Source organism: Diabrotica virgifera, chromosome 7 (assembly GCF_917563875.1).
Source record: "Diabrotica virgifera virgifera chromosome 7, PGI_DIABVI_V3a".
In the NCBI taxonomy this organism is placed as follows: domain Eukaryota; kingdom Metazoa; phylum Arthropoda; class Insecta; order Coleoptera; family Chrysomelidae; genus Diabrotica; species Diabrotica virgifera.
The window spans coordinates 244144436-244169365 of NC_065449.1; the positions used below are offsets into that span (position 1 = coordinate 244144436).

At 35.0% G+C, this 24930-nt stretch overlaps 2 protein-coding genes across 4 annotated transcripts in view; both read right to left on the reverse strand.

Moving 5' to 3' along the window:
• The window catches only part of LOC114329411 (inter-alpha-trypsin inhibitor heavy chain H5), a 74853-nt gene extending 51333 nt beyond the window's left edge, over positions 1-23520 (reverse strand). For both annotated transcript variants that reach the window (XM_028278510.2, XM_028278503.2), the window contains exons 1-3: positions 23318-23520; positions 20958-21200; positions 18509-18712 (exon numbers count right to left, since the gene is read on the reverse strand). In XM_028278510.2, coding sequence (XP_028134311.2) covers positions 18509-18712; positions 20958-21200; positions 23318-23446 — 576 coding nt within the window. In that variant the 5' untranslated portion in view covers positions 23447-23520. The remainder of the gene's footprint in view (positions 1-18508; positions 18713-20957; positions 21201-23317) is intronic.
• Positions 8985-15687, reverse strand: LOC126888315 (uncharacterized). Of its 2 annotated transcripts, XR_007699505.1 has the most exons (3): positions 15277-15687; positions 14056-14379; positions 8988-10312 (listed from the first exon to the last, which is right to left on the reverse strand). XR_007699505.1 is itself a non-coding variant. In XM_050656450.1 (2 exons), exon 2 carries the CDS (start codon positions 10310-10312, stop codon positions 9713-9715), a length of 600 nt encoding a protein of 199 aa, XP_050512407.1. In that variant the 5' UTR covers positions 14056-14689; the 3' UTR covers positions 8985-9712. The 2 variants fall into 2 exon arrangements, 1 of the variants encoding a protein (XP_050512407.1); XM_050656450.1 differs by lacking the exon at positions 15277-15687 and having other exon boundaries at positions 8985-10312; positions 14056-14689.
• Positions 23521-24930: the final 1410 nt, after the last annotated feature.

The window sequence follows — 24930 nt, forward strand, 5'->3', positions numbered from 1 at the left end:
CAAAGCACGTCACGTAAAACGTCACGTCAAAGCACGTCACGTAAAACGTCACGTCAAAGCACGTAAAAACGTCACGTCAAAACGTCACGTGGGCTCGTGAAATGTCGCGTAGGCCTTATTGTCATGGTTGAATCATCATGTAATATAAGACTTGATCAATAAATAAGGCGTTTAAATAAAAAACCCATAACTTTAAAAAAATATTTATTTTGTACACAGAAAAATTACATTGGCATTATTTTATTGACAAACCAGTCACGCAGGCGATTCACATTTGTTTCTGCACATGAAAATAATCCAGCGGCATGACATGGGGGGTTTGCAGTAAAACCAAGATTTCCAGCAGCACGAGGCGTACCATCGAACTTGCAAACATCAATAATATGAGGAAAAATTCCAAAAACGTGGCGTTTCTTATCCAAATATTCTGCTTTTTGTTTCCCTCGAACGTAGATACAGTCAGCTGTATATAACAACTCGGTTTGCAGTATCTTATTCATTTCAGATAGTTCAACTTCTCCATCAGAGTACCGGATGCCTAGCAGATTCTTCTCCACGTATGATGCGGTCTTCTTATCCACATTACTTAGCGCATTGAATGGTTTCGGAGGCAAAAAGATGTAATGACTTCGTTTATAACCTATTTCAATGGAAAGTTCTTTAGGAACAAACCACCCATCCACAACGAATCCCTGAATATCTACGAATGCTATTCTCATGATGATTGCTCGTGTACTACTGACACCTCATGCATCTAATTTAGACTTTTTACAATTTCGGTGAGAGGGAAGTACTCCATTACACAGTCGTGAATAATAATACAATAGGCCTTGGTATTGTCGGGAAAACCGTTATTCGCTTCAATATCGAGTTTTACGTCAACGGTGGATGCTTTCATGCTTTCTTCTTGTTTCGAACAATCGATAACGAACAATGCACGATTCTTAAAAGCTGAGAAATCGAGTAGAGGTCGTTTTTGTTGGGAATGTATGTAGCTAGGATAAAATTCGGTATAGTTAAAATAGGCTTCATTGTAATCGGTTTTGCTAAAATCCAATTGCATTCTCTCGTTTGGCCAGTATTCTCCATTTAACGATAATCTAATACTTTGGATGTTGACATTGTCAAATAAAGTAGGATCAGCTGTAATCTTGTCGCGTTTGTTGGTTTGAAAGAAAACAATAACATAACGAGGTCTTTCAACTGATGTGCTAGTTTTAACAGCCCAAACTTCACGCCTGGCACCTCTCGTAATAGCAGGTAATTCATGTAATTCCCACTTTCTAAACGGAATAACTATAGGTTGATCTTGTTGAATAGATTTCATGAGTTCCAATTTAATATCATCATTGGGGAATATGTGCTTCACTCTAAGCTCAATATTGGTAATGTTAATCTTAGCGGTTGTAACAGTTGTAGTTTTGTCAGCGTTTTGTTTTTCTGTAATAACTATGCAATCGTTATCATTTCGAGCTCGAACTAGTCTTATTGTTTGACGACCACACGTAATCAATGGATAATCATTAAAAATGTTGAAAACATGCTTAAGAGGCATCTGTATGCTGAATGAATGATCTGCAGCGTTTAGAATTGGATCCTTAGGGTAATTCCATCCAGCCATAACCATATAATTAGAATCTTCTTGCGTATAACATGTCATGGCACGTACAGCACTTACGATGCCAGGATCCCGCACTGTTTCCATCTCCCTTGCGCTTTCGCTGTACGTACACGAATCGAAAAGGAAGGCACCCACATTATTTGCTAGTTTGACGCCACCATTTCCAGTTATTTCGAGTGATCCTTTAATGCATAACAAGGTTTCGCTCATTGCAAAAAACGAGTCAACTTGATTAATGCTAAATTCGACAATATCATTGCAGTTGAATGATTTGATGAATGGTGCATAAGTTCGGTATTCAGCCTTTCGAATCGATTCATCAAATATTGGCTTACGATAAATATCAAATATTGGAGGCATTGTGATGTTGTTTGAACGCGCTCTCTTTCCATACATTGTAGTCATTTTTTCAGTTTAAAACCCAACGTTTGTAAAAACAATTTGTTTGCGGACGTAAGATGTTGCTGCTTAGATGGTTGCACAACTAATGGTGTTCTGTAGGTAGATTGTTTAAGATATTGCTGCTGAGATGGTTGCACAACTAATGGCGTTCTCTGGGTAGATTGTTCTATTACTAATCCCATCTGCTTTTTGATCTAAGTTCCAGCACCAATGTGCTCTCTTCTCCTCTAAAGTTCACAGGTCGTCCTTCTTGATCGACAGCCAACACAGTGATATTGGTAATTTCACGCTGTGGCACAACAGGTAAATACAACAAATTGTGAGGGGTTTCGTCAATTGCGTACCCAGGATTTGATTGTATGACAAATTCGTAGAGCGTGTGAGCAGGTCTGTTACCGTCAAAGGCTCCGGTACTAATGTTGCATTCAAAGCGTATGCTAGATACTTTAATAATCCTAACAGGTAGATCTGAAGAATGTGTCTGTCTAGGATTTAGTATTACGGGAGAAAACCCTAATATTGTACCAAGACTGTCATTTGGTTGAAATGAAATTTTAAATTGACTGAAGATTTCGCACTGCAACGTATTGTGGTTAGGTTTTAGACTAAATATCATGTCAGGTTTAGATGTATTGGCAGCCCCCAATTTCTTTTGTATGTATTCCTCAATATCGATAATTTCATAACATCCATCGGGGAAATCAAAATGTTGCACTCGGTTATTGACATCGTAGTAATAAAACTTGCAATTTTCGATGTTTGGTATACTGTTGTAAGAATGGAAAAATCGAAGAGCTATTTCGTAATCTTTTTTCGGATCTAATACGATCGGTGTGGGAGGTTGAAACGAGAATATGTTATTCGTGCTGTTTACTCTCAACAACTGCGACATGATGACTGATTCAGGTCAAGAGATTAATAGGTTTATATACAGTAAAAAAACAAATTTATTCACATTTTTTTTATTTGTTCTAAAGCAAGTTTACATAAATGACAAGATGCTTGAGAACCGGGTGGGCCATCACAATGAGTCCTCCAATCAGGTCTGTTGTAATGCACGAAGCAGGGAAGTAGTATCTGCAGGTTAAATTCTTGTCGATATTCCCCAGGCAATTTATGCCATATATATAACAATTCTATAGGTTCTACAGTTCGTATAATATAATCTAGCGGTATTAATTTTAGTTCTTCTTCACTGAATCCTTCAAAACGTTTTTTGTGAAACATATGGTCCAGAAGCAGTTCCATGCCTTTAATATGCTCCATTATATAAAAACTTTAGGCATAAATGTCCACAAATGATTTGATTGTAGGTTTGATACTGATGGTTATTATAGAAAATTTTTGTATGTGTACCTAGATATTTAACAAGTTCTTTGGTCGGCTTCAAATTACCAAATGAATCGAAATACTCTACGTCGTTGTTTATCTTTCTATATGCTACCCAATGTGTTCCGCTGTGTGATGATGCATCTAGATTAACTATTGCGCATTCACGTTTTCGAGGACCGTGTCTAGGCAGAGTGTCATTCATGAAAACACCTCGAAAATGTGGGATTTTAAGTGTTTTCGCGTAATGCGCAATCTCTAAGTCGTACAGCGGACGATTGGGTAGCTTTATTGGAAGTTTTTTTTCAGATACAAACCGAATCCGCCTCTTGGTTTCTTACGCAAGTACAGACCTGAGCCGATGTGTTCCATCGCCTTATTATGGCGCATATCCTCTTCCAATTTCTTTTGGGCGTTCTTTGCGTCAACCACAGTCTTCGCCACCCCTGCTGCACCACCGGCTAAAGCCCCCAATGCAGAAAGACCTGCAAATAGGGGTATGAGGGGTAGGAAACCTCCAGATTTTAGTGGCAACACTCGTGGAAGATCAACTGTTTTTCGTCCACCAAGTTTTTTAATTACCGATTTTGCTATTCGTACAGCTGTCAAAGCAGTATCTCTTAACGATGCTCCTCTCTTCATGGACTTTGCAATTTTAGGTACCACATCCCGATTGAAAGAATAACGTCCCTTTCTTCCACGACGACGAGGACATCCCATTCCCAACTTTCTTTTCGTTTTCATTCCACCGGTTACAAGTAAAGCAGCACTTTTTTCGCCAAAGCTAGCGTCCTTAGACTTGAATCGCTCCCAAGCCCTATCTTCCAATTCTTTATCGGCCTTGTGACGTTCTTCGAGAGATGTATGATGCGAATAAGCGATATCGTGTTGTTTACAAGCTGCGTCTAAAGGATTAATTCCTGGATCTCCGCGTGCAAGACGTTTTTTTAGTTTTGTTCCAGGTCCACAATACTGATAACCAGGAATATGAAGCTCAACTGGAAGTTTATTAATTAGAGAGTTCAAAAGACCTTCCCCTTTGAACACCAACATTGGACTGATGGTCATGCATTTGGTGACATTGGTAATATATTGTTCATATTTTTACTATGTTTAACACACGATGAGAGTCATTCAACAAGAGCAGACGTTACCAATTGATAATCTAGATATTGTACAGAAAGCAACCAACAGTAAACATGGAAAATTATTACCAAACTCATTCAGAGCCATTATTTGTGGTCCAAGTGGATGTGGAAAAACTAACGCCATGCTATCACTTTTATTTAGTCCAAATGGCGTCAAGTTTAAAAATGTCTATGTTTATTCAAAATCCCTCTTTCAACCGAAATACCAACTATTGCGAGATGCATTAGCGCAAGTCAAAGGTGTAGGGTATTTTCCATTTAAAGACAATGAAGAAATTATTGATCCCAACAAAGCTCAACCAAACTCTGTGTTTTTATTTGACGATGTCGCATGTGATGGCCAACACAAGATTCGTGAGTATTATTCCATGTGCAGACATAAAGATATCGATGCGGCTTACTTATGCCAAACATATTCAAAAATACCTAAGCAGCTAATAAGAGACAATTGTAACATGATTGTGCTGTTCAAGCAAGACGAGATAAATTTGAAACATATATTTGATGAACACGTATCGCCAGACATGTCATTTGATGAATTTAAAAAAATGTGTTCAGAATGTTGGAGAGATAGGTATGGTACTGTGGTAATTATGAAAGATTTTGCTCTCAACAATGGACGATATCGCAAAGGATTTGATAAATATATAAAATTGTAAGGTGTTTGTTTAGTCGCCAGCAAAATGCCAGATGATACGGTCGCCATTGCCCTTCGCAAGAAGAAAGTTACCGAATTGGCTAGATCAATTCGCAAAAAATATTTGGCATTGAAGTTAGGTAGAACAGAGCAAGATGAGTCACTAAATAAACTTTTTAAACCAATCTCGAAGCCTCTCAAGGATATTGCTCAATCATCAAAAACGTTACATCATACTATCACTAACAAGTTTGGACATGTTAAAAAAGAAGAGGTGAAAAAGGAGGAGGATGAGGATGTATTTCTTGATGCACCCGAGGCACCTGATGAAAACATTCAAGAGCCAATCTCCGGTTCTAACGAGATTCCGATGGACGCCACAGACGAATATATCGACCACTATCCTCCAATAAGTCACAAGTACATAAAAGAATATTTGATAAAAGACGATAAAATCGATAAAAACTATGGTCCATTTTACGATAGTATTAGTGGCTGGATATTGGGAAAACGTCGAATAAACTTTGACAAAGACAATGGAGACATAGTAATAATTCGAGAACGGGATTTTGAAGAACGTAGGTTAAGTGGTACGCCAGGCCTATATCACCTTTTATTTTATGCCAACCCAAACCCAGAACAGTATAATGATGAGGATTTACAAAAGTATAAAACACTGCTGATTAACACAGAGATTCATCTGGATACCTTAGGACGCCTTAAAGGTTCCAGCGGAGAAAAATATCATTCTATTATTAAACCTCTATTCAAACCATCTGATGCAACAATGAAAAAGCATGCAACTCGATCACAAAAAGAACTCGACCACAGAACGAAAACAGCTCGGTCAGCATCTTCATCTACGGTCAAAGGAACGGGGTTGGATGACTCTCGTTTAACATACAACGCTGCACCCTTAGAGTATATTTATTGGGATGACGTCAATGAGTTAGTTGATCGTCTTAAACTCTTGGTGGCTTCGAAAGACGCCGGCAACACATCTCACGACAACGAAATCGTGGCTATCATCAATGAACTAAAAGAAGCCAATATAATAGAGTAACTGAGAATGATGGCATCATTTCCATTATGAGTGTCGACAAATTCGGTCATCACTCTCGTAACAGTATCACCCAAAAGGCAGTACGAGTTACATTTCCACATACTCCTGCCGGAAATATTAATGCCGAAAATGTGAAAATTTGTAATGTTAACACGTTGAAGGACAGTGCGTCAAATGTATAAGCAAATGTTGTGACACTATATGTATTTTGCAAAGTAGAATAGGGAAAAGTGCAACGTCTATAGACGTTGTGTCACATTACATCAATGGAAATTAGACGTCTATAGACGTTCTGTCCGTCAACGTGTTAAGGACCCATCAGAATATAGTGATGCTGCAACGAAAAAATACGTTGATAATCTAATAAATGAGATGCGTAGCGTATACTTTCCAATAATTAAAGCCCATGATGCGATATTAGATCAAAAATCTATTAATATAAAAGATTTAACAATCGGACTAAACGAAGTAAGAAAAGAAGTTCCACTGCTCGAGCAAAAGCTACAAAAAATAATCGCAGATGCTATGAATACACTAAAAAAGGATACGGAGAACAATATAAATAAGTTGTTGCAACAAAAAACTAATGATATACAGGATTTAGCCGTCGGACTAAACGAAGTACAAAAAGAAATTCATAAAACCACAGTTCCACATTTAGCGATCGAACTAAATCAAGTAAGAGAAGAGCTTCATAAAACCACAGTTCCACTTCTCGAGCAAAAATTGAAAAAAATAATCAAAGATGATGTGAATACACTAAAAAAGGATACGGATAAAAGCATAAAAGAAGCTGCAGAAACACTTGCAAACCATACGATGCACGATATGAAGATGGAACAGAGGTTAAAACAAGTGGAGCAAACATTACAGGATATAGTACGTAATATTGATCTATTGCGCACACATGTTGTAGATGTAGATGCTGGAAGTCGTTAATAAGAAAATGTCTACAGAAAAGGAACAGGTGGTGAACGAATTGCATAAACCAGCACGAAAAATCTATCCTCGTCGACGAACAATAATCAAAGGAATCGATGACTTGTGGCAAATGGATTTGGCCGAAATGCGTCCTTACGCACACCAAAATAAAAATTTTAAACTAATACTAGTCGTAATTGATTGTTTTTCAAAATATGTGTGGACACGCCCTCTAAAGACCAAGACTGGCGAGGAAATTACTCAAGCATTTTCGGATATTCTCGCCCATACTCGACGACTTCCGAAGAACCTCCAATCCGATCAGGGAACAGAATTTTATAACAGAAAATTTCAAAATTTAATGAAAAAACACGAAATTAATCATTACAGCACCTACACGATTAAAAAAGCCGCCATTTGTGAAAGAGTCATTAGAACGTTAAAAGCAAAGTTGTACAAGTATTTCAGTTTACATGGATCATACAAATGGTTAGAAGCTCTACCTGTAATTACCGAGGAATACAACAATACAAGGCACAGTAAAACGGGATACAAACCATCTCAGGTCAACAAATCCAACGAAAAAGCTATTTTAAACAAGAGTTATAGTCATTTAAAAATTGCTGGTCCAAGAAAATATAAAATTGGTGACATTGTGCGTGTCTCAAAGACAAAACATTTATTTGAAAAGGCCTACACGCCCAATTGGACGACGGAATTATTTAAAATTGTAAAAGTTAAGATAACAAATCCTATAACGTATTTGCTTGAAGACATGCACGGTATACCGATTAGCGGAGGGTTTTACGAAGAAGAATTACAGAAAACATTAAACCCTGACATTTACTTGGTTGAAAAAGTACTTAGACGAAAAGGCAATAAGATGTATGTGAAATGGCTCGGTATGGACAGCAAACATAACAGCTGGATTAACGTTAATGACGTAGTTTAGGAGGATCTATCTTTTAATCCGCCGCGTAGCAATACATTTTTTGCAAAGAGGTTGTTTTTACCACAAGGAGTAGGGGAATATAAAAGAACTCATGCTTCAGTATCAATGTCAGTACAAGTGAACATGAGCTCTCAAGATAGTGGGTATTCTTCAGGTGGCTCTCAAGATAGTGGGTATTCCTCAGGTGGTTGTGAATTTAGCATCGATATGCCTAGCAACGAAGACTATAATCAAGAATTAGATAGAGCTTTGGAAAATTATGAGGCTGCCGCCAAATCAGAAGTTTTCTACCTGCTTGCAACAAAATACACGTTATCGGGCTATGAAGTACAATGTGGTATAAGCCCTGCAAGATCATTTTCGCCTGCAGTGATTTTATCTCAGCAATATAAACCAACCAGAATATCACTCAGCGCATACGAATGGTATTCCTTTATTTCAATCATTACACAACAACTAATTGATTTTTTCCAATCAACTGATGACCTCATGCACCCAACTTTTCCATGCGAAGAATACTGCACTGTTACCCCGATAGTTTACGATGATTGTAAATTCATTATTGTTAAGAAGCATGGTGTGGAGTACTATATGGATGAAGAAGAAGTGAAGCAAATTGTTGAACTTAACACTAGTGTGCTATCACCTCGTATGCAGTTGTTAGAAAATTTGAACTTTTGTGAATATTATTATAATGTTTTAGATTTTTGTAAAAATGCTGCAGATAGTTTAAACCCCTTGCAAATATTGTATGCTTTTTGTTCTATAATGTCAGATGATATGACAAACAATGCTCTTAGAGAGTTCATTTATTTTTATAAAATTAGGGTAATTAATGATTTGAATAAATAAAAAAAAAATACCAATTTAGAGTTTTTATTTTACCATAATATATATTACAAACTATTTTACAATATATATACAAGAAAGAGAGAGATAGCACGTGGATATTGTTATGCGTTTAGTACAAAAGAGAGATAGTAGCTTATGAACATAATTCGTCTCAAAAATCAATTTTTATATATTTGCAATTTGTAGTTTTAATTCTCTTAGACAATTTACTTAGGATTGTATTCGCTATTTTTTGTAAATTGGGGGGAATCCATAGGGAGCCCCGCATCTTCGACACCCGCATGACATCACTTTTTCACAGTTCTTCACAATTTGTAGTTTTAATTCTCTTATACAATTTACGTTTAAACTGAATCGTATTTGCTTGGGAATCTTAAAATTCGCGGTACATCCTTGCTTGCTGTACCATCGTTCAATACCAATCACATCTTGAGGGAGAGGATGTTGCTCTCCACTTGGAAGCGTAAATGTCTTTGTATTAGCATCAACTACATCCCAATAAATTTTATTGGCTGCTATTTGTTGCAGATTAGCGGGAGTCCATAGGTCTGGTGTAACACATCTGTGAGACATTTCAACGTTCTTCTGCAATAAAAATCTATTCTAAAATACTGTAATGTCCCAATGGTAGGGTTCTAAAACTATTTGGAATTAAATATCTTTTATCGTCATAAGGACTTAGCGCAATTTTTGTTTGTTCTATACTATAGACGTTATGGCTATATGACCGAATGGAGTGTTGAGTAGCAGTTTGTTCCTTAAAAAAGAATCAATATTACTGCCTACTTCAGACTTCTGGTTCAGAATCATCAAACCTGTTATTTCTAGGCATTTCATGTAATGCATTAACGCAAGACTCGTAATCTTTTAAATCGAATAAAACTTGAGTAAAGCAACTATTGCACCAATAATATGGTTGCTGATATACGCATTCAACGATATCATCAGCATCATAAACTTCGTGAGTATGGTCGTAACGCACCAGTAAAAATTTATTTAAGGTCTCATGAGCATTTTTGAATGCAAAAAAACATGATTTACATACGTTTAGGCGATGCTGCTTAAGATAATATCCATTAGCCCATACACAATAACTGGAGTGTTCATCTTCAAATATACTCCCCCAATCTGACTTTCCTAATACGACATTTCTTAAATGTGACGGTATGTGTTTAGAGCAAGCAATAAATTCTATTCCTTTATATGAAGGAATAGGATCATTTTTAGCACTGCTTATCATCGTTTCCCATTTATATAAAGGAAATTTTTTTAATATTATTTTTGTTAATGTCCACGGCAAGGGGGACTGCTCGATGAAATATGATGCTGATACTGTTGTTTCACAGATTTTTTTGATAGACAGGTCGGTCAATGATGGAACATTCATCTACAAAAAAAAATCTATTCTAAAATACTGTAATGTCCCAATGGTAGGGTTCTAAAACTATTTGGAATTAAATATCTTTTATCGTCATAAGGACTTAGCGCAATTTTTGTTTGTTCTATACTATAGATGTTATGGCTATATGACCGAATGGAGTGTTGAGTAGCAGTTTGTTCCTTAAAATCATTTAAACAGTTTACATAATCATCGAATTTTATAACATTTTTTACTATATTATATTTAGTCCCTTTTGCTTTTTTAGTGATTCGACCAGATTGAACTTTAAAAGTATACATTTTTGATCGTAATCCCACAAATTTTGTCATAATTTCTCCTTTATTTTCATCTTTCATTACTCCTAAAACTTTTTTATTTACGCGAGGAATATTATAGATATTATCTACAGCGTAATCGGATGTATCAAATTTTGATAGATCTTGTTTTATTACTTCCTCATATGCATCATGACAGTACAGTTCATAAATAAAGCTATCGGTATCCATATACATTAAATTACATTTATCTGCGCCCAATTTTGGAAGCATATAATCGTAATGAAATTGGTACATACATAATTTTGATATATCTAAAACAGTCATGCCAATGTATAAGGGTTTATTAAAAACTAGATCTGATTTAATCAGTTCTATAGCTACTAAATTTTCATTAAATATCTTTCTGCTATGAAACCTGGCACTAGAAATTAAATTTTTAGCACCATATCGCCCATTCCATGATCTGACTAGTTTTACTATTCTATGTTTCCTTATATTCTCCATAGTCTTTCCAAATACACTATTATTGGCCAATTTGTATAAATTTCTTCCAAAATCGTTCGTAGCTGCAGCTCTAAGTCGAGTATTTAATTCTATGTAGGGTCGCAGCCACGCAGACTGCTTAAATTTCAAAATTTTATGAATCTTTTTTAAAACTAACCCATTAGCCAGCATTTGTTTTAAATTTCTATAATGAACGATATATTCTTTTTTATTATAAAGTGTTGTCATTAGTTTAGTATGATTTGAACCCAAAGCTTTGCGGTGTTCGGCAGCGAATGGAAAATCTGAGTGCAGATCATGTAATTGGCGAGGATAGTCCAAGTCAACTTGTAACATGTACCCTACGGGAGAGTCATCAGGTACAGACATAACATCAATGTCTTTGGCATCCATCCATTCGAACCCTCCGTAGGGTAAGGGTTCTCCCATAGCCCACCCATATAAATTATTGACATCAAAATACATTAAGTATTTTGAGGGCTGTGCGGGGTCATAATTAGACATGTACTTATTATTGGCCTCCGACATTCTACCGCTACATACTGAAATTCCTCCACGAATTGCTTTCTCCATAAATAGTATCATGTCAACGTCACGCAATAACTCGAGGTTACACCCCACGTATTTCAACATACAATCCCAAGAATAACCGGGCATTGTGTAGTACCAGGCTGGATCTAACCCATAAGTTATAAAACATTTTTTGCGGAAAGTTTCAAAAACATCTGCTAAAAGCACAATATCGGTTTTTAAGTACAAATCTGAATATTGACCTAAATTTTCAATGTTAAAGGTATCCCAAACTATTTTAGCATGAGCATACTTCTCATCTGTAAGATTCGTATCGTTTAGCTTATTATAAAATGCCTCTATTGGAGGTAAATCGGTAATGTTTAATTTTTCCCAAGAATCAATAAAATCATAGCAAAATACCCCTTTTTTAGTTATTAATTTAAATTCATCGTCACTTAACCTGCTAAATTCTCGCTTGCAAATTTTAAAGTCATTTTTATTTAATGTTGAGACCAATTCATCTAAAGAGGCTCCTAAAAATCTTAATGAATCAATAAATCGAAATTTTATATTAGTAACAGCATCGTTAAGTGTAAATGAAATGTATTTTTCTTTATTGACTGGAAGTAGACTAATATCTCCTTTTTTGCTTAACTCTGAAATTATAAAATGACTGTCGTAGCCACTCATATTGTGAAAAATAACTGGGACGACAAACAATTTTTTGAAATTTAAATTACAGGCTTGGTGGGCGAAATTTCTGAACTCCCCCGTAAAATGGTCGTGGTCTTTAACAATGATATCTGTAGGAGAAAAACATTTTTCGCATATGTGACACCTTGTGGCTTTACTGGTACTCGGGTTTTCCTGCATTGGTATAATTTTCTTAATTTTCGAATGAATACTTTGAGCTAAATTTGGTAATTCATTAGCAAACCACTCCATGCAGTCAATGCCTCTATAACTCTTAAAAAAAGACAACTTTTCATCATAGCTACATTTTACATAGTATCCAGCACTATACGGAATATGTTTTTGATATTTTTTAGTACAACAGGATGTTTGGAGGTCTGTAACTTTTTCTAACATGCACTCAAAATCTGCATATATGACAAATGGCGTTGTTTGTTTATAAGTATAATTTTTAAAACTAACAGCATCATATTTAGGAAAAGACATTTTACAATTATTCATATCTGCACACATTTTTTCATGTTCCGACAATTTCCCTTCAGTTGAAAAATAATTTAAGCATCTATTGCAAAGAAATAATTTGGTCTTTCTTTTATTTAATTGACCAGCAACTAATTTAGACATATCCGTAATGTGACAGTAGTGGTACTTAATTTCTGAATTATCATTATCCACTGGAGGTGCTTCATAATCGTTTAATTTAGGAAAATAGTGATTCTGAATTAAAAGAAGATTTACATGTTTGGCAACGACTGTTTTAGTTAATCTAGCTGGATATACTGTGAAAAATGACTTTTCATTATTTTCTATTAATTCTAAAGCAAATACATTGACTGATATATTATTTAATTTTTCAAATTTTGAAATTTGATGTAACGGCATTGGTGCCTCTAGGTCTTCTGTTTTTAGTACTGTACTGTACCATGGGTATGAGGATGGGAGTTCTTTATGTGCTTTAGCTGGATAGAGGGCACTAACTATTGCCCAATAAAAACATGCTTGATCAGAATTTTTTACATTAATACAAGCACGCTTTTTTTGAATACTCTCAGGAAGTTTAATATACGAGGAACCATTTCCAATTTCATATCGATTAATATTTACTTCTAAAGATACAATTCTATTTAATGCAAAACCGGAGTCCCTTTCCTGAAACTCGGATAATTTAAGATTTATTTTATCTTTAACATTCTCAAAAAACCACCGCTCTGTATCGGTAGATACGTCTAGTACAGCATTTTTTGTATTAAAATATTTAAAATTTACAATTTCCTCCTCCCCCGATTTTTTAATAAATTCTCCACAAAAACAAACATTAACTTTAACAACTTTATCTGCTTTTAAAATTTTTCTGATTTTATTTTTAAAAATAATATAACAATCATTTAGGAAATGTGCTAAGTCCTTATGCCATAAATTAACTATAACTCCAGTTTTAATTCGACTTTTAAACGCGGAAACTACATTTTCCCATTTAACTCTATGTTTTAGTTTGTTGTCTAGCCCCATACCGACATGTCTATTGAAAATAATCTGTTTAAAATGTTTAAAATGTCCTACATGCGTTTGCAGTTTTCTAATTGTACCTATAGGTAAAGTGCGTTTTTTTATTACTTTATTACAAGTTTTGATTTGTTTCGTTAAGCGTTTCACCCAAATTTCTTTGTCTTTAGCTGTGAATTTATCAAAAACTATCTTTCTGATTCTTTTGATGAATAACAGTAAATTTTTACATTGTTTAACAATATCCATATTGCTTACCTCTCTTTCTCTCAGTATTTTCGCTTAGATAATTTTAAATGATGTCATGGGCTGGTACTGTTGGCCGCAGTCCACCAGGCCGTGATAAACTATCGAATACTTCCCGCTCGAAAACTCCTCAATGACGGGGCTGTAGGTATCTGTGACTCTAGGCGGTAGAAACACCACCTCTTCCCCCAAATCTAACAGAACAGCTTGCCCAAACTTTGTCTTCACAATTTTGGCTCCCGTAATGGGTACTGGAATGTCGATCGGTAATTCTTTGAGTTTCTTCACGGGTTTCCTCGCTACGACAGATGAGGCATTAATTTTTGATAAATCCATCTGAAATGAAGGAGTGATATAAATAACCAAGCAAAAAACATTGAGTTGTATTCAAAATCAAAACCCGAAAAGATTTAACAAAGAATAATTACGAAGAATGACGAATAATTGACATTCAGCATGCTAACAGTAAGTCTTTTTTGTTTGTAGACAATCAGATGTCGAAATAATAACTGTCATCTGGAATAAAGGGATAAATAGCAGAGTAGAAAACATTAATTAAAAAAATCAAAGAAAAACAGAACAGATTTAACAAAGAATAATTACGAGAAAATAAAAAAGAATAATTGTCATGCTGGCATGAGGTCTTGTAGACAATCAGGTGCTAAAATAATAAATCTCATCTGGAATAAAGGAATTTTATAAATAGCTGACCAAAAAACCGAACAGATTTAACAACGAATAATTACGAGAAAATAAAAAAATAATTGTCATGCTAGCATGTCTTTTTTGTAGACAATCAGGTGCTAAAATAATAAATCTCATCTGAAATGAAGGAATTTTATAAATAGCTGACCAAAAACTTGAAAAAACCGAACAGATTTAGCAAATAATAATTACGAGAAAATAAAAAATAATTGTCATGCTGACATGAGGTCTTGTAGACAATCAGGTGCTAAAATAATAAATCTCATCTGGAATGAAGGAATTTTATAAATAGCTAACCAAAAACTTGAAAAACCGAAAAGATTTTAACAACGAATAATTACGAGAAAATAAAAAATAAATGTCATTCAAAATGTCGACAATTAGATAATTATTTAATGTTGAAATAATAAATCTCAGCTGGAATGAAGAGATTTTATAAATAGCAGAGCAGAAAACATTAAGTTTTATTCAAAATCAAACAAGAAAAATAAAAAATATTTAACAAAAAATAATTAAGAGAACACTTACCTTGCAAAACTAGTTGAACCACAACGAGCACTAACAGTAAGGAATAGACTATGGAATAGACCGTCCTGAGGTGGATTTTGAAATTTATAAGGTTGCGTGCCCCACCCTATGACGTGTTGTAGAAAGTGTGCGTGTGCAAAATTATATTCAGTTTTATCATTGTCATTGGTTTTAAAAATTCCAACATTTTCTATGCACATGATAAGAAATATAACTCAATAACAAAATGTGGGTATGATAACGAAAATTGCATAGTAATGCGATTAGACCCTCAACCGCTATTTCCTATGCGATATGTAAATTATCTGCTAACATTTATTTTCATTATTTTCAACTAAATATTTTTTAGAGTTATGGGTTTTTTATTTAAACGCCTTATTTATTGATCAAGTCTTATATTACATGATGATTCAAATTTTCTCTTAAAAATTTTAAATATAATCTTTATAATTAAAATAAACACTGAAGCTAATATTATACAAGTCATTGCAAAAACATTATCTATTTCACTTTTCATGCTTTCTTTGTTCATCGTTGTTGGCGCCGGCGTCGATAACATCATTAATAGTAATTGGATGAATTCGCCTTGTTGGAGTTTCCCTAAATAAGTAATCCGCAGCACTTGAATATTCTTGTCGCAGCTGCTGGCTAAATTCCTTAGGTGTCCAGTCTATGCTGCTTCCCAGTGTTAGGTTCTCTATTTGTTTTATAACCTTATTTTTATCCTCATAAAATAAAACCTGACTTCTTAACTGTGTCAGTTTTTCTCTAAATTCTGCTAATTTACGTCTATACTCATTCAAAGACATGATGTTACTACCTCACGTCGCGCTGTGACAATAAGTTCTTGCGACTGAGCTCCCCATGACAATAAGGCCTACGCGACATTTCACGAGCCCACGTGACGTTTTGACGTGACGTTTTTACGTGCTTTGACGTGACGTTTTACGTGACGTGCTTTGACGTGACGTTTTACGTGACGTGCTTTGACGTGACGTTTTCACGTGCTTTGACGTGACGTTTTACGTGACGTGCTTTGACGTGACGTTTTCACGTGACATTTCACAAGCCTACGTGACGTTTTGATGTGACGTTTTTACGTGACGCGTTGACGTGCTGTGTTCCTTTTAAGTTCTTTTAATAAAAAATTGCATTATGTTTTTTTATTTTATTTAAATTCCACAATTACCAGCCGCGCGCTTCGTATCTACGAGATCCGCGAAAAACTTAAGGTACCGACCGCGCATCTGCTTCGCGTTCCGCGAAAAATTAAGGTACCGATCGCACATCTGGTATCGCGCACCGCTGCGCCGCTGTGTTCCTTTTAAGTTCTTTTAATAAAAAAATTGCATTATGTTGTTGTTTTATTTAAATTCCAAAATTACCGCGCGCTTCGTATCTACGAGATCCGCGAAAAACTTAAGGTACCGACCGCGCATCTGCTTCGCGTTCCGCGAAAAATTAAGGTACCGATCGCACATCTGGTATCGCGCACCGATCGACCAGCGCTATAACGCCGTCACATCGGAACGCGCCCCATCGGACGTCGTCACATCGGAAAGCGCCCTTTTGACACTATGCCGCCATGTTTTTTTGTATTCGTTATCTCCCGCCCATTCCAACGAGCCGTCGTACGTTTAAATCGGACCAATAGCAGCAGAGATACCATGTTTCTCTCTCTAACACACATACTTTCCTATATCAGCTGTGACATCACATACCTCTCTCTCTAACACACAGAATTCCCTATATCTGTAGTGACACCCGTTTAGATCATCTACTCATCCGCATATCTAATGTTATTAATGAGAACTCCATTTACCTTTATTCCAGCTGTTTCACCCTCAAGAGCTTTTTTCAAGATCTCTTCCGAGTAGGCATTAAAAAGAACCGGCGACAACACGCATCCCTGTCTCACTCCACATCTGATTTCAATTTCCTCTGACAGCTGATCGTTAACAGGTACTTTTGCTCGTTGCTTACTAGTCATATAAAAAAAGTTAAGTAATTTGTAAAGCGGTAATGATCATTTTCATTTGGGGTGCTAAATACGGAGAGATTTTCACAATTTTTTTCAACCAAAAATGGTTTTGACTGTATTTTGTGCGCAGCTCGCTTAGTTTTAATGCTAGAAACTTTTACAAAAAAAAATAAAGTTTTTTTAAACTTTATTTTTAAAAAAGTTTAAATGAGCTCTCCCCAAAAATGCTTCATTTTTTGCTTATTTCATGTTAAATATTTGATTTGTAATTTGACGAATAAGAACAATTTTTCATGAGCTACAACTTCGCTTTTACTGGGTCGATAGACTTCATTTGTTCATTTTTTTATAATCTACATTTTTGCTAGGAATAATTTTTTTTCGATCAAATACATAGGTACTTAGTTTTTGAACTATTTGCGGAAAACAGCCTGAAAACTTGTTTTTTTTTGTAACAATAAACATTTTCACTACTAAATAACTCTAAAAGTATCGACTTGACCACTTCCGTGTTGACACTGAAAATTACACGATACCGCCGTATTTCACTTTCATTTACTTAGCTATAACACATGTCATGTGTCATGGAGTTTGTTACGCCACTGTGTGTATGAACAAAATAACGGAAACAAGTAGAAGATGTGGGCTAGATAAAAACACCAGCAAAACCAAGCTACTGATCATCAGCAAGCTAAACATAACTGGAGCAAATCTCTATGTGAAACAAATGAGAATTGAATGTGTCTCATATTACAACTACTTGGGAACTATAATCAATGAGTCGTGGGACAATACTCATAAATGTCGCATCGGAATGGCAAAAAGTGCATTCTTGACTATGAGCTCTGCGTTCAAGAGCCATGACCTCATCCTAAAAACAAAAATGAAGCTCCTTAAATGTTACGTGTACTCAGTATTTCTATACGGAGTAGACACGTGGACATTAAAGGCAGAAACTCTATCGAAATTTCAGGCTTTTGATCTATGGTTGTACAGAAGGATACTGAAGACACCATGGGCAGACAAAGTCACCAATGAAGAAGTACTACGGAGGATGAACACAACCGCAAATTTAGTCAACATCGTAAAGGACCAAAGGCTTCAGTACTTAGGACGTATAATCAGAAATCAAGGTAGATACGAGCTACTCCAATGCATTTTACAAGGTAAGACCAAGAAAACGATGGAACGATGTCTATACAAAAATAAGAAGAAGATTATCCCATAAGTGATTAAAATGTAAACACTTACCGTCACCTTCAATTTTTTGACAATTTGACCAGGTTGGATGTTGGTGATAATTTCGTACTGTCCATTTTCTCTTTGTAGTAGTTCCTCATAATCTAATTTAAAGAGTACCTTGCTTAGAGGTTCTACGTTGACCGTTATAGTAAATCTGTTTGAATTTTTTGTGCTCACAGCAACATGTCCAGCAGTTTGTCCTGTTGCTACAGACTAAAAATAAATGGGTTAAACCATTTTTGAGGATAATTGAAAAAGATGAAGTAGTAAAAAAATGCTACGTTACTGGCCATCATCAGATTCACTTATGGTGGTATTAGTGATGTGTGTATGTGGAAGAAGATAACTAGTATGACACAGGATGACGGTTTAAGTCGGACATGTCACACTGGTCAGAGTAGTCAAACTCGTGTATCTCGGCAGTACTATCAATGAGAACTGGGATTCAACCTCAGAAACTAAAAGCCAAATAGAACAACTCGCTACCTTTGTCAAAATGAGAAACGTACTTTTGAGAGAGAGAGAGAGAGAGAGAGAGAGAGAGAGAGAGAGAGAGAGAGAGAGAGAGAAAGAGAGAGAGAGAGAGAGAAAATGATTATAGAGATTACAAAGCAGAGGAGCAAGCTGGCTTTAGAGCTGGGCGGTCCACAATAGACCACCTGTACTCTATCACGCAAGTTATTGAGAAAAAAACAGCCGTCAATAAAAAAGTTCACCTGGTATACATAGACTTACAAAAAGCATATGACAGTGTGCCCCTCAGCAAACTTTGGTCAACCCTACATAAACCAACATTAAACATGGTCTTTTCAAAGCAGTCCAAAGTCTATATAATGGAACGACTGCAAAAATTAAAACTGGATCAAGGATGTTTGAGGGATTTAGGGTCACGAAAGGATTGAAGCAGGGTTGTTGTATTTCGCCTACCCTTATTAAAATGTATCTGGAACAAGCACTCAAACTGTGGAAAAGAAAATGTAATAGCATGGGAATCCCTCTCAATGACGACACAACACTATACACTTTATGTTTCGCTGATGACCAAATTCTGATTGCTCAGGATCATGACAACGTGAGTTACATGACGCGGAAGCTAATAGAAGAATATAATAAATGGGACTCGAAGTCAACATTAAGAAAACTGAAGGCATGTGTATTGGAGGAACAAAGCAGTCCATTACATTAGACGATGGGGTAGAAAATAAACACTGCGATGAATACAAGTACCTGGGCATGAAGATAACTCAAGATGGAACACTCCACGCCACTATAAAAGATAGAAACCTACAGGGTAGGAAAGCCATATTCATCATGAATGGCATTCTGTGGAACCAGACAATATCTAAAGCGAACAAACAGCTCATATACAATAGCATACTTAAAAGTATAATCACATATGGCAGTGAAGTTTGGCCACTGAAACAAAGAACGGAGAAAATGTTACTAGTGACAGGAATGGACTTCTGGAGAAGAGCAGCACTCAAATCAAGAAGAGATCGGATACCAAATGAGAGAATACGAGAAATGATGGGTCACACATACAATAATTGCTGACATAAAAACAAAACAACTAGTATGGCACAGCCATGTACAGAGAATGCCAGATGACAGGATCCCTAAGGAGATTTTGGCATGGACACCACAAGGGAGAAGAAAAAGAGGAAGGCCGAGAAGAAGCTGAAGGGAGGGAATTGAAAAAAAACTAGAGGAAAGAGAAATCCCTCCAGGTCTATGGTTAAACAGGGAAGAATGGCGGTTAGAAGTCGAAAGGCGTCGGAGAACGCTGTAAACCGATAGTAGTAGTAGTAGTAGTAGTAGTAGTAGTAGTAGTAGTAGTAGTAGTAGTAGTAGTAGTAGTAATAGTAGTAGTAGTAGTAGTAGTAGTAGTGGTAGTAGTAGTAGTAGTAGAACCGTACTTTGCAGCCACGATCTTAATATTGACCTTCGAGTTCGAATAACATATTAGTATATTTTTCCATTCCTACCGTATGAAGTGGAAGCGTGAACTCTAAGTGATGCTATGTTTAAACGGTGCGAAACGCTTGGAGACATGGATATACAGACGACTACTTCAAGTAAGCTGGGTCGATGTTAGATGTCAGAGTTAGAAATAAGGAGGTCCTTAGACGGCTCAACCAAACAGCACAACTAACCAATATAATAAATAAACGCAAGCTAGAATACTTCGGTAACATTATGAACACCCTGAAAAATATGATCTTTTACACCTGATCATTCAGGGAAAGATCCAAGATAAATGTGGTCTTAAGAGCATCATGACTGAAAAATCTAGGAAATTATTTAAAGATGTCAATAAAGTCAAGGTAGCGAATGTGGTAGCCAGCATAATATCCAACGCTCGATGACGGTCATGGAACTGGAAGAAGACAAATTAGTGAAGGGAATCGATAATTATGCACCAGAACAGCAAGATATTGATTATGTCTATCATATATACCTTGTAAAAGATATTTCTAGCTAAATCCTTTTCGGTCACGAAGGCCTTATATTTTTTTCCATCAGTTTCCATGTAAAAACCTGAAATGAAAGCCCTCTCTGGCAGAACTACGGAAAAAGTAGTTTGTTTGGTGTAATTGTCTGGGTTTTCGACTAAGTTAGTAACACTAGTTTCTGCAAAATGGTTAGATACACGTGTGTCAACCATAAATTCTTTAATTTCCGGAAGATCCGGTTTGATGTCCTGGAAGTAAAATTATTAAGATTATGAAGAAAAATTTATTAACAACTTCATTATAAAAGGTACATTTATTAAAAAGACCCTTTTGTAATACAACACAGAAAGTTTTCGGACTTAAAATTCCATCATCAGTGCTACTTACAAGGTATACATGGTTGAGACACAAAGAATATCTAGGTGAAAATCCTGTAAATGATGTAAGATGGCTTGGATGTAGGTCTGTTAGCCACAGATTTTTATATTATTTTTATCTTAATTTATTAGTTTTGTTATATTTATACCTATTTCATTTAAATGACTATAATTGTTCCTTTCAAGTAGTTTATGAGTTATTTAATTATTTTCATTTCATGACAACTTAGTAGATATTCTATACTAATTGAAAAATACACTTGTGTTTGTCGTAGATTGTGATAAAATTGGTCTATATATCTCTCGTTAATTTTGCATTCAAAGAAAATATGATTCAAATCTCTAATCGAAATATATATTCAGGTGGCGAAGTAAGTTCTTGATAATATAAAGAAAAATATATAGTTATTTTCCTAACAAGTGCAGAAAGTCATTCTTTTCCGCACGCGACTGCAGTTTGCCGAACGACGCGAAGCGGGAATAACAAAAATATACCTTTTGAAAAAATAAACAAAACCGTCTTTTTTAATTTTCTTTAAGACCAATAGTAATTGAGCTATACTTTATTATATGTTAGCTCTTCTTCGTCAAATGCTAAATATTGTAGTTTTAAAGTCAAAAGACGGGAAAACTATGCATTTTTAGAGGATAATTTGTTTAAACTAATTTAAAGTATTTAAAATTTCTATCTTCAGAAATAAAAAAGAAGTCTCTAGCTTAAAAATTAAGTGACTTATAATCAAAAGAATGTCAGTCCGTATTTTTTCAGCAAAAAGTGATGTGAAGCATCCCCGTAATCACCACCCTAATTAAAATTAGTCAATGACCTGATTTAGTCTTATTTATTTATGTATTATTAATAGGTTCTAGAAGTTTGATCGGTTTAGAATGATTAATTTAAAAAAAATGTAGTTAAAAGAGAATAACGAGTTTTTGTAGTTGGGTAAAAAATGCATTTTTCTTCAGAATAGAAAGATTAGCATAAAACCACCTTTAGCAACACTTTCAAAGTCACCTCTTTTTGTGACTGAGAATTTTAAAAGTTAATTTTAATAGCCTTATAGATCTTGTAAAATCCTACAAAATTCTTTTTTATCAAATTTTCTAAGATAAAAAGGAAAAGATTATGGCTAAAAAATCAATATTTATATTTTTTTGAAAATAAAAGGAGAAATCCAACTGGAAGCATAATAATGTAAGTTATCGGTGTTTTTAATCATTGACCTTATTCATTCTTCTTTATTTATGTATTATTAATAGATTCTAGAAGTTGGACTAGCTTAGAATGATTAGTTTTTAAAAAACTGAAGTTTAAAGCGAATATCGAATTTTTGCAATTTGGTAAAAAAGTCATTTTCTTCAGAATAGAAAGATTAGCATAAGAGATACGAAAAAATGTTCAAATATGAAATTGTAGGTTATTTAATTCCCAAGAACTTGGTTTGAAAAAATTTTTCTACGGCAAAAATTGAGTGAATCGTAAATGATTGATTTTTTAGATATAAAACTAACACTTTCGATTGCGAATAATTCGAAAACTATTAATTTTATCAAAAAAATGTATAGAACGTTTTTTGCCTAGAATGAACGTTTTACCAACTTCCCGGTCAAAATATAATAAAAAATTTCCACCCCCGATATGGGGTGGCAACCACCCCCATGGTAAAAGCACCTTTCGGTATAATATATATTTTGATCCTTGGACTGTCCAGTACTTATTCTCAAATTTTCAAGCAAATCGATCCATTCTGTAAAAATTGCGAGGTGAAAAGCTTCGGTTCCTGGACTACAAGTGGACTTTGCACAGTTAATTTTTTGCCTCTCCTGTAAAATCAGGTATTTTGGACTTATGCATTTTTCACATTAGGCCGACGTATACCATATTTATTATGCATAAGTCTAGGTACTATAATTATTGTGAACCTAGCATACAAGTAGAGTTGTAGTATCACTGATGATGATGGTGTTGATGAATAGAAAAAACTTACTCTTTTAACAATAGAAGGTACAGGAACTGTGTCGGTTTTAAATACAACATACTCAAAAGCAAAAACTTTCCCCGTAAACAATATTAAACACAGTATAACACAAAAACTACTTTTCTGCAACTTTGCCATTGTAACTATTTTTTATTATTAAAAGAAGCAAGTGCATTCATAAATATTATTCTTGAACTATTTATATTTGCATTTAAAACATTATTTCTCTTTTTTGTGGAATATAAAGTCAAAGTGTATCAGTTGATCTAATTATAACATCCCGTGCAATATTTATATGGCGGTAATTCCTATATTAAATAATTTAGTAAATAATGTCCGAAAAAATCGAAAACAAATATACCAAGTTAATATTACTTAAAATTTGATAAAGTACGGATCGACAAAGATCTTTCACATGATACATAAAATGTTTTAGAGAATACTGAGTACTGAGTGGAAAAGACTCACCGGCAGAATGGACTCAAGATTATAAATATAAGCTCATGCATATTATGACATCAATACCTACAGAGTGTCCAGAAACTCTACCGGCAAACGAAGACAGGAGATTTCTCAGACAATTTTAAGACAATTTAACTCAATTAACCCAGTGATTCTCAACCTGTGGGGCGCGCCCCCCTAGGGGGGCGCGCTTTTAGCAATGAGGGGGCGTGAAAATATAAAAAAAAAACACCTAAAACATTGACTAATTTACTAAAATCAAAGCAAAACAAAATTCTGACAAACAAAAAAATAAAATACCCATGAACAAGGAGCTATACATAGTTATGAGCACTGAATATTAAATCAACTAATTTAATGTAAATTAGTGACTTCCTTGGGCCTGTTTTGCAGAGCAAAGCTTATCAAAACAGGGTGTAATATTAAAAATAGACGCTCTCAGTTCTTTCTCTATATTTAGCTGCGATCTATATTTGGTCTTTAAAGCAGCCATCGCGGAAAATCCTGTTTCGCAAAGGTAGGATGGTGAAAACGGTAATAGTGTACGAAACGCTCTGGTTTTCAGTGCAGAAAACTCATCATTTACTCCTGCCCAAAATTTAAAGAGGGATCTACTGTTAAACTGTTTCTTGATTTCGGCATTTGCTGTGAAGTCTATGAAGGTTTCTTCTTCTGCAGTAGAGAGCTCTTCGGGTGTAATTTGAAACGGATTCCCGACCCACTCATAACTATTAGGTAAGTATTAATTGGTCGTCGGCAAAAAAGTATCTTTTAAAAATTTTTGTCAGCATTGCTAAATGATTTTCAATGGTTACAAAAACAACTTTCACGTGTTGTTCTTCAACCTGGTAAGTTTTAAAACATTCATCCACATTTTCAAATATTTCTAGGTTTTTTGCTTTAAATTTCTGCTCCACAATTTCAATTTTCTACAGAAAGCGTTAATTTTATCATTCGTATCAAATATATGTGTATTGGCCCCTTGAAGTTGTAAGTTTAAAATATTTAGTTTCTCGAATATATCAACCAAGTAACTCAATTTCATCAAAAATAAACCATCGTGAAACATCTTGGCTTGCGGCCTCTTTTCTTTTTCTAAAAAATGGCGATTCCATGTCTTAATTCAAAACACGTTGTAAAAATTTCCCACGTAATAACCA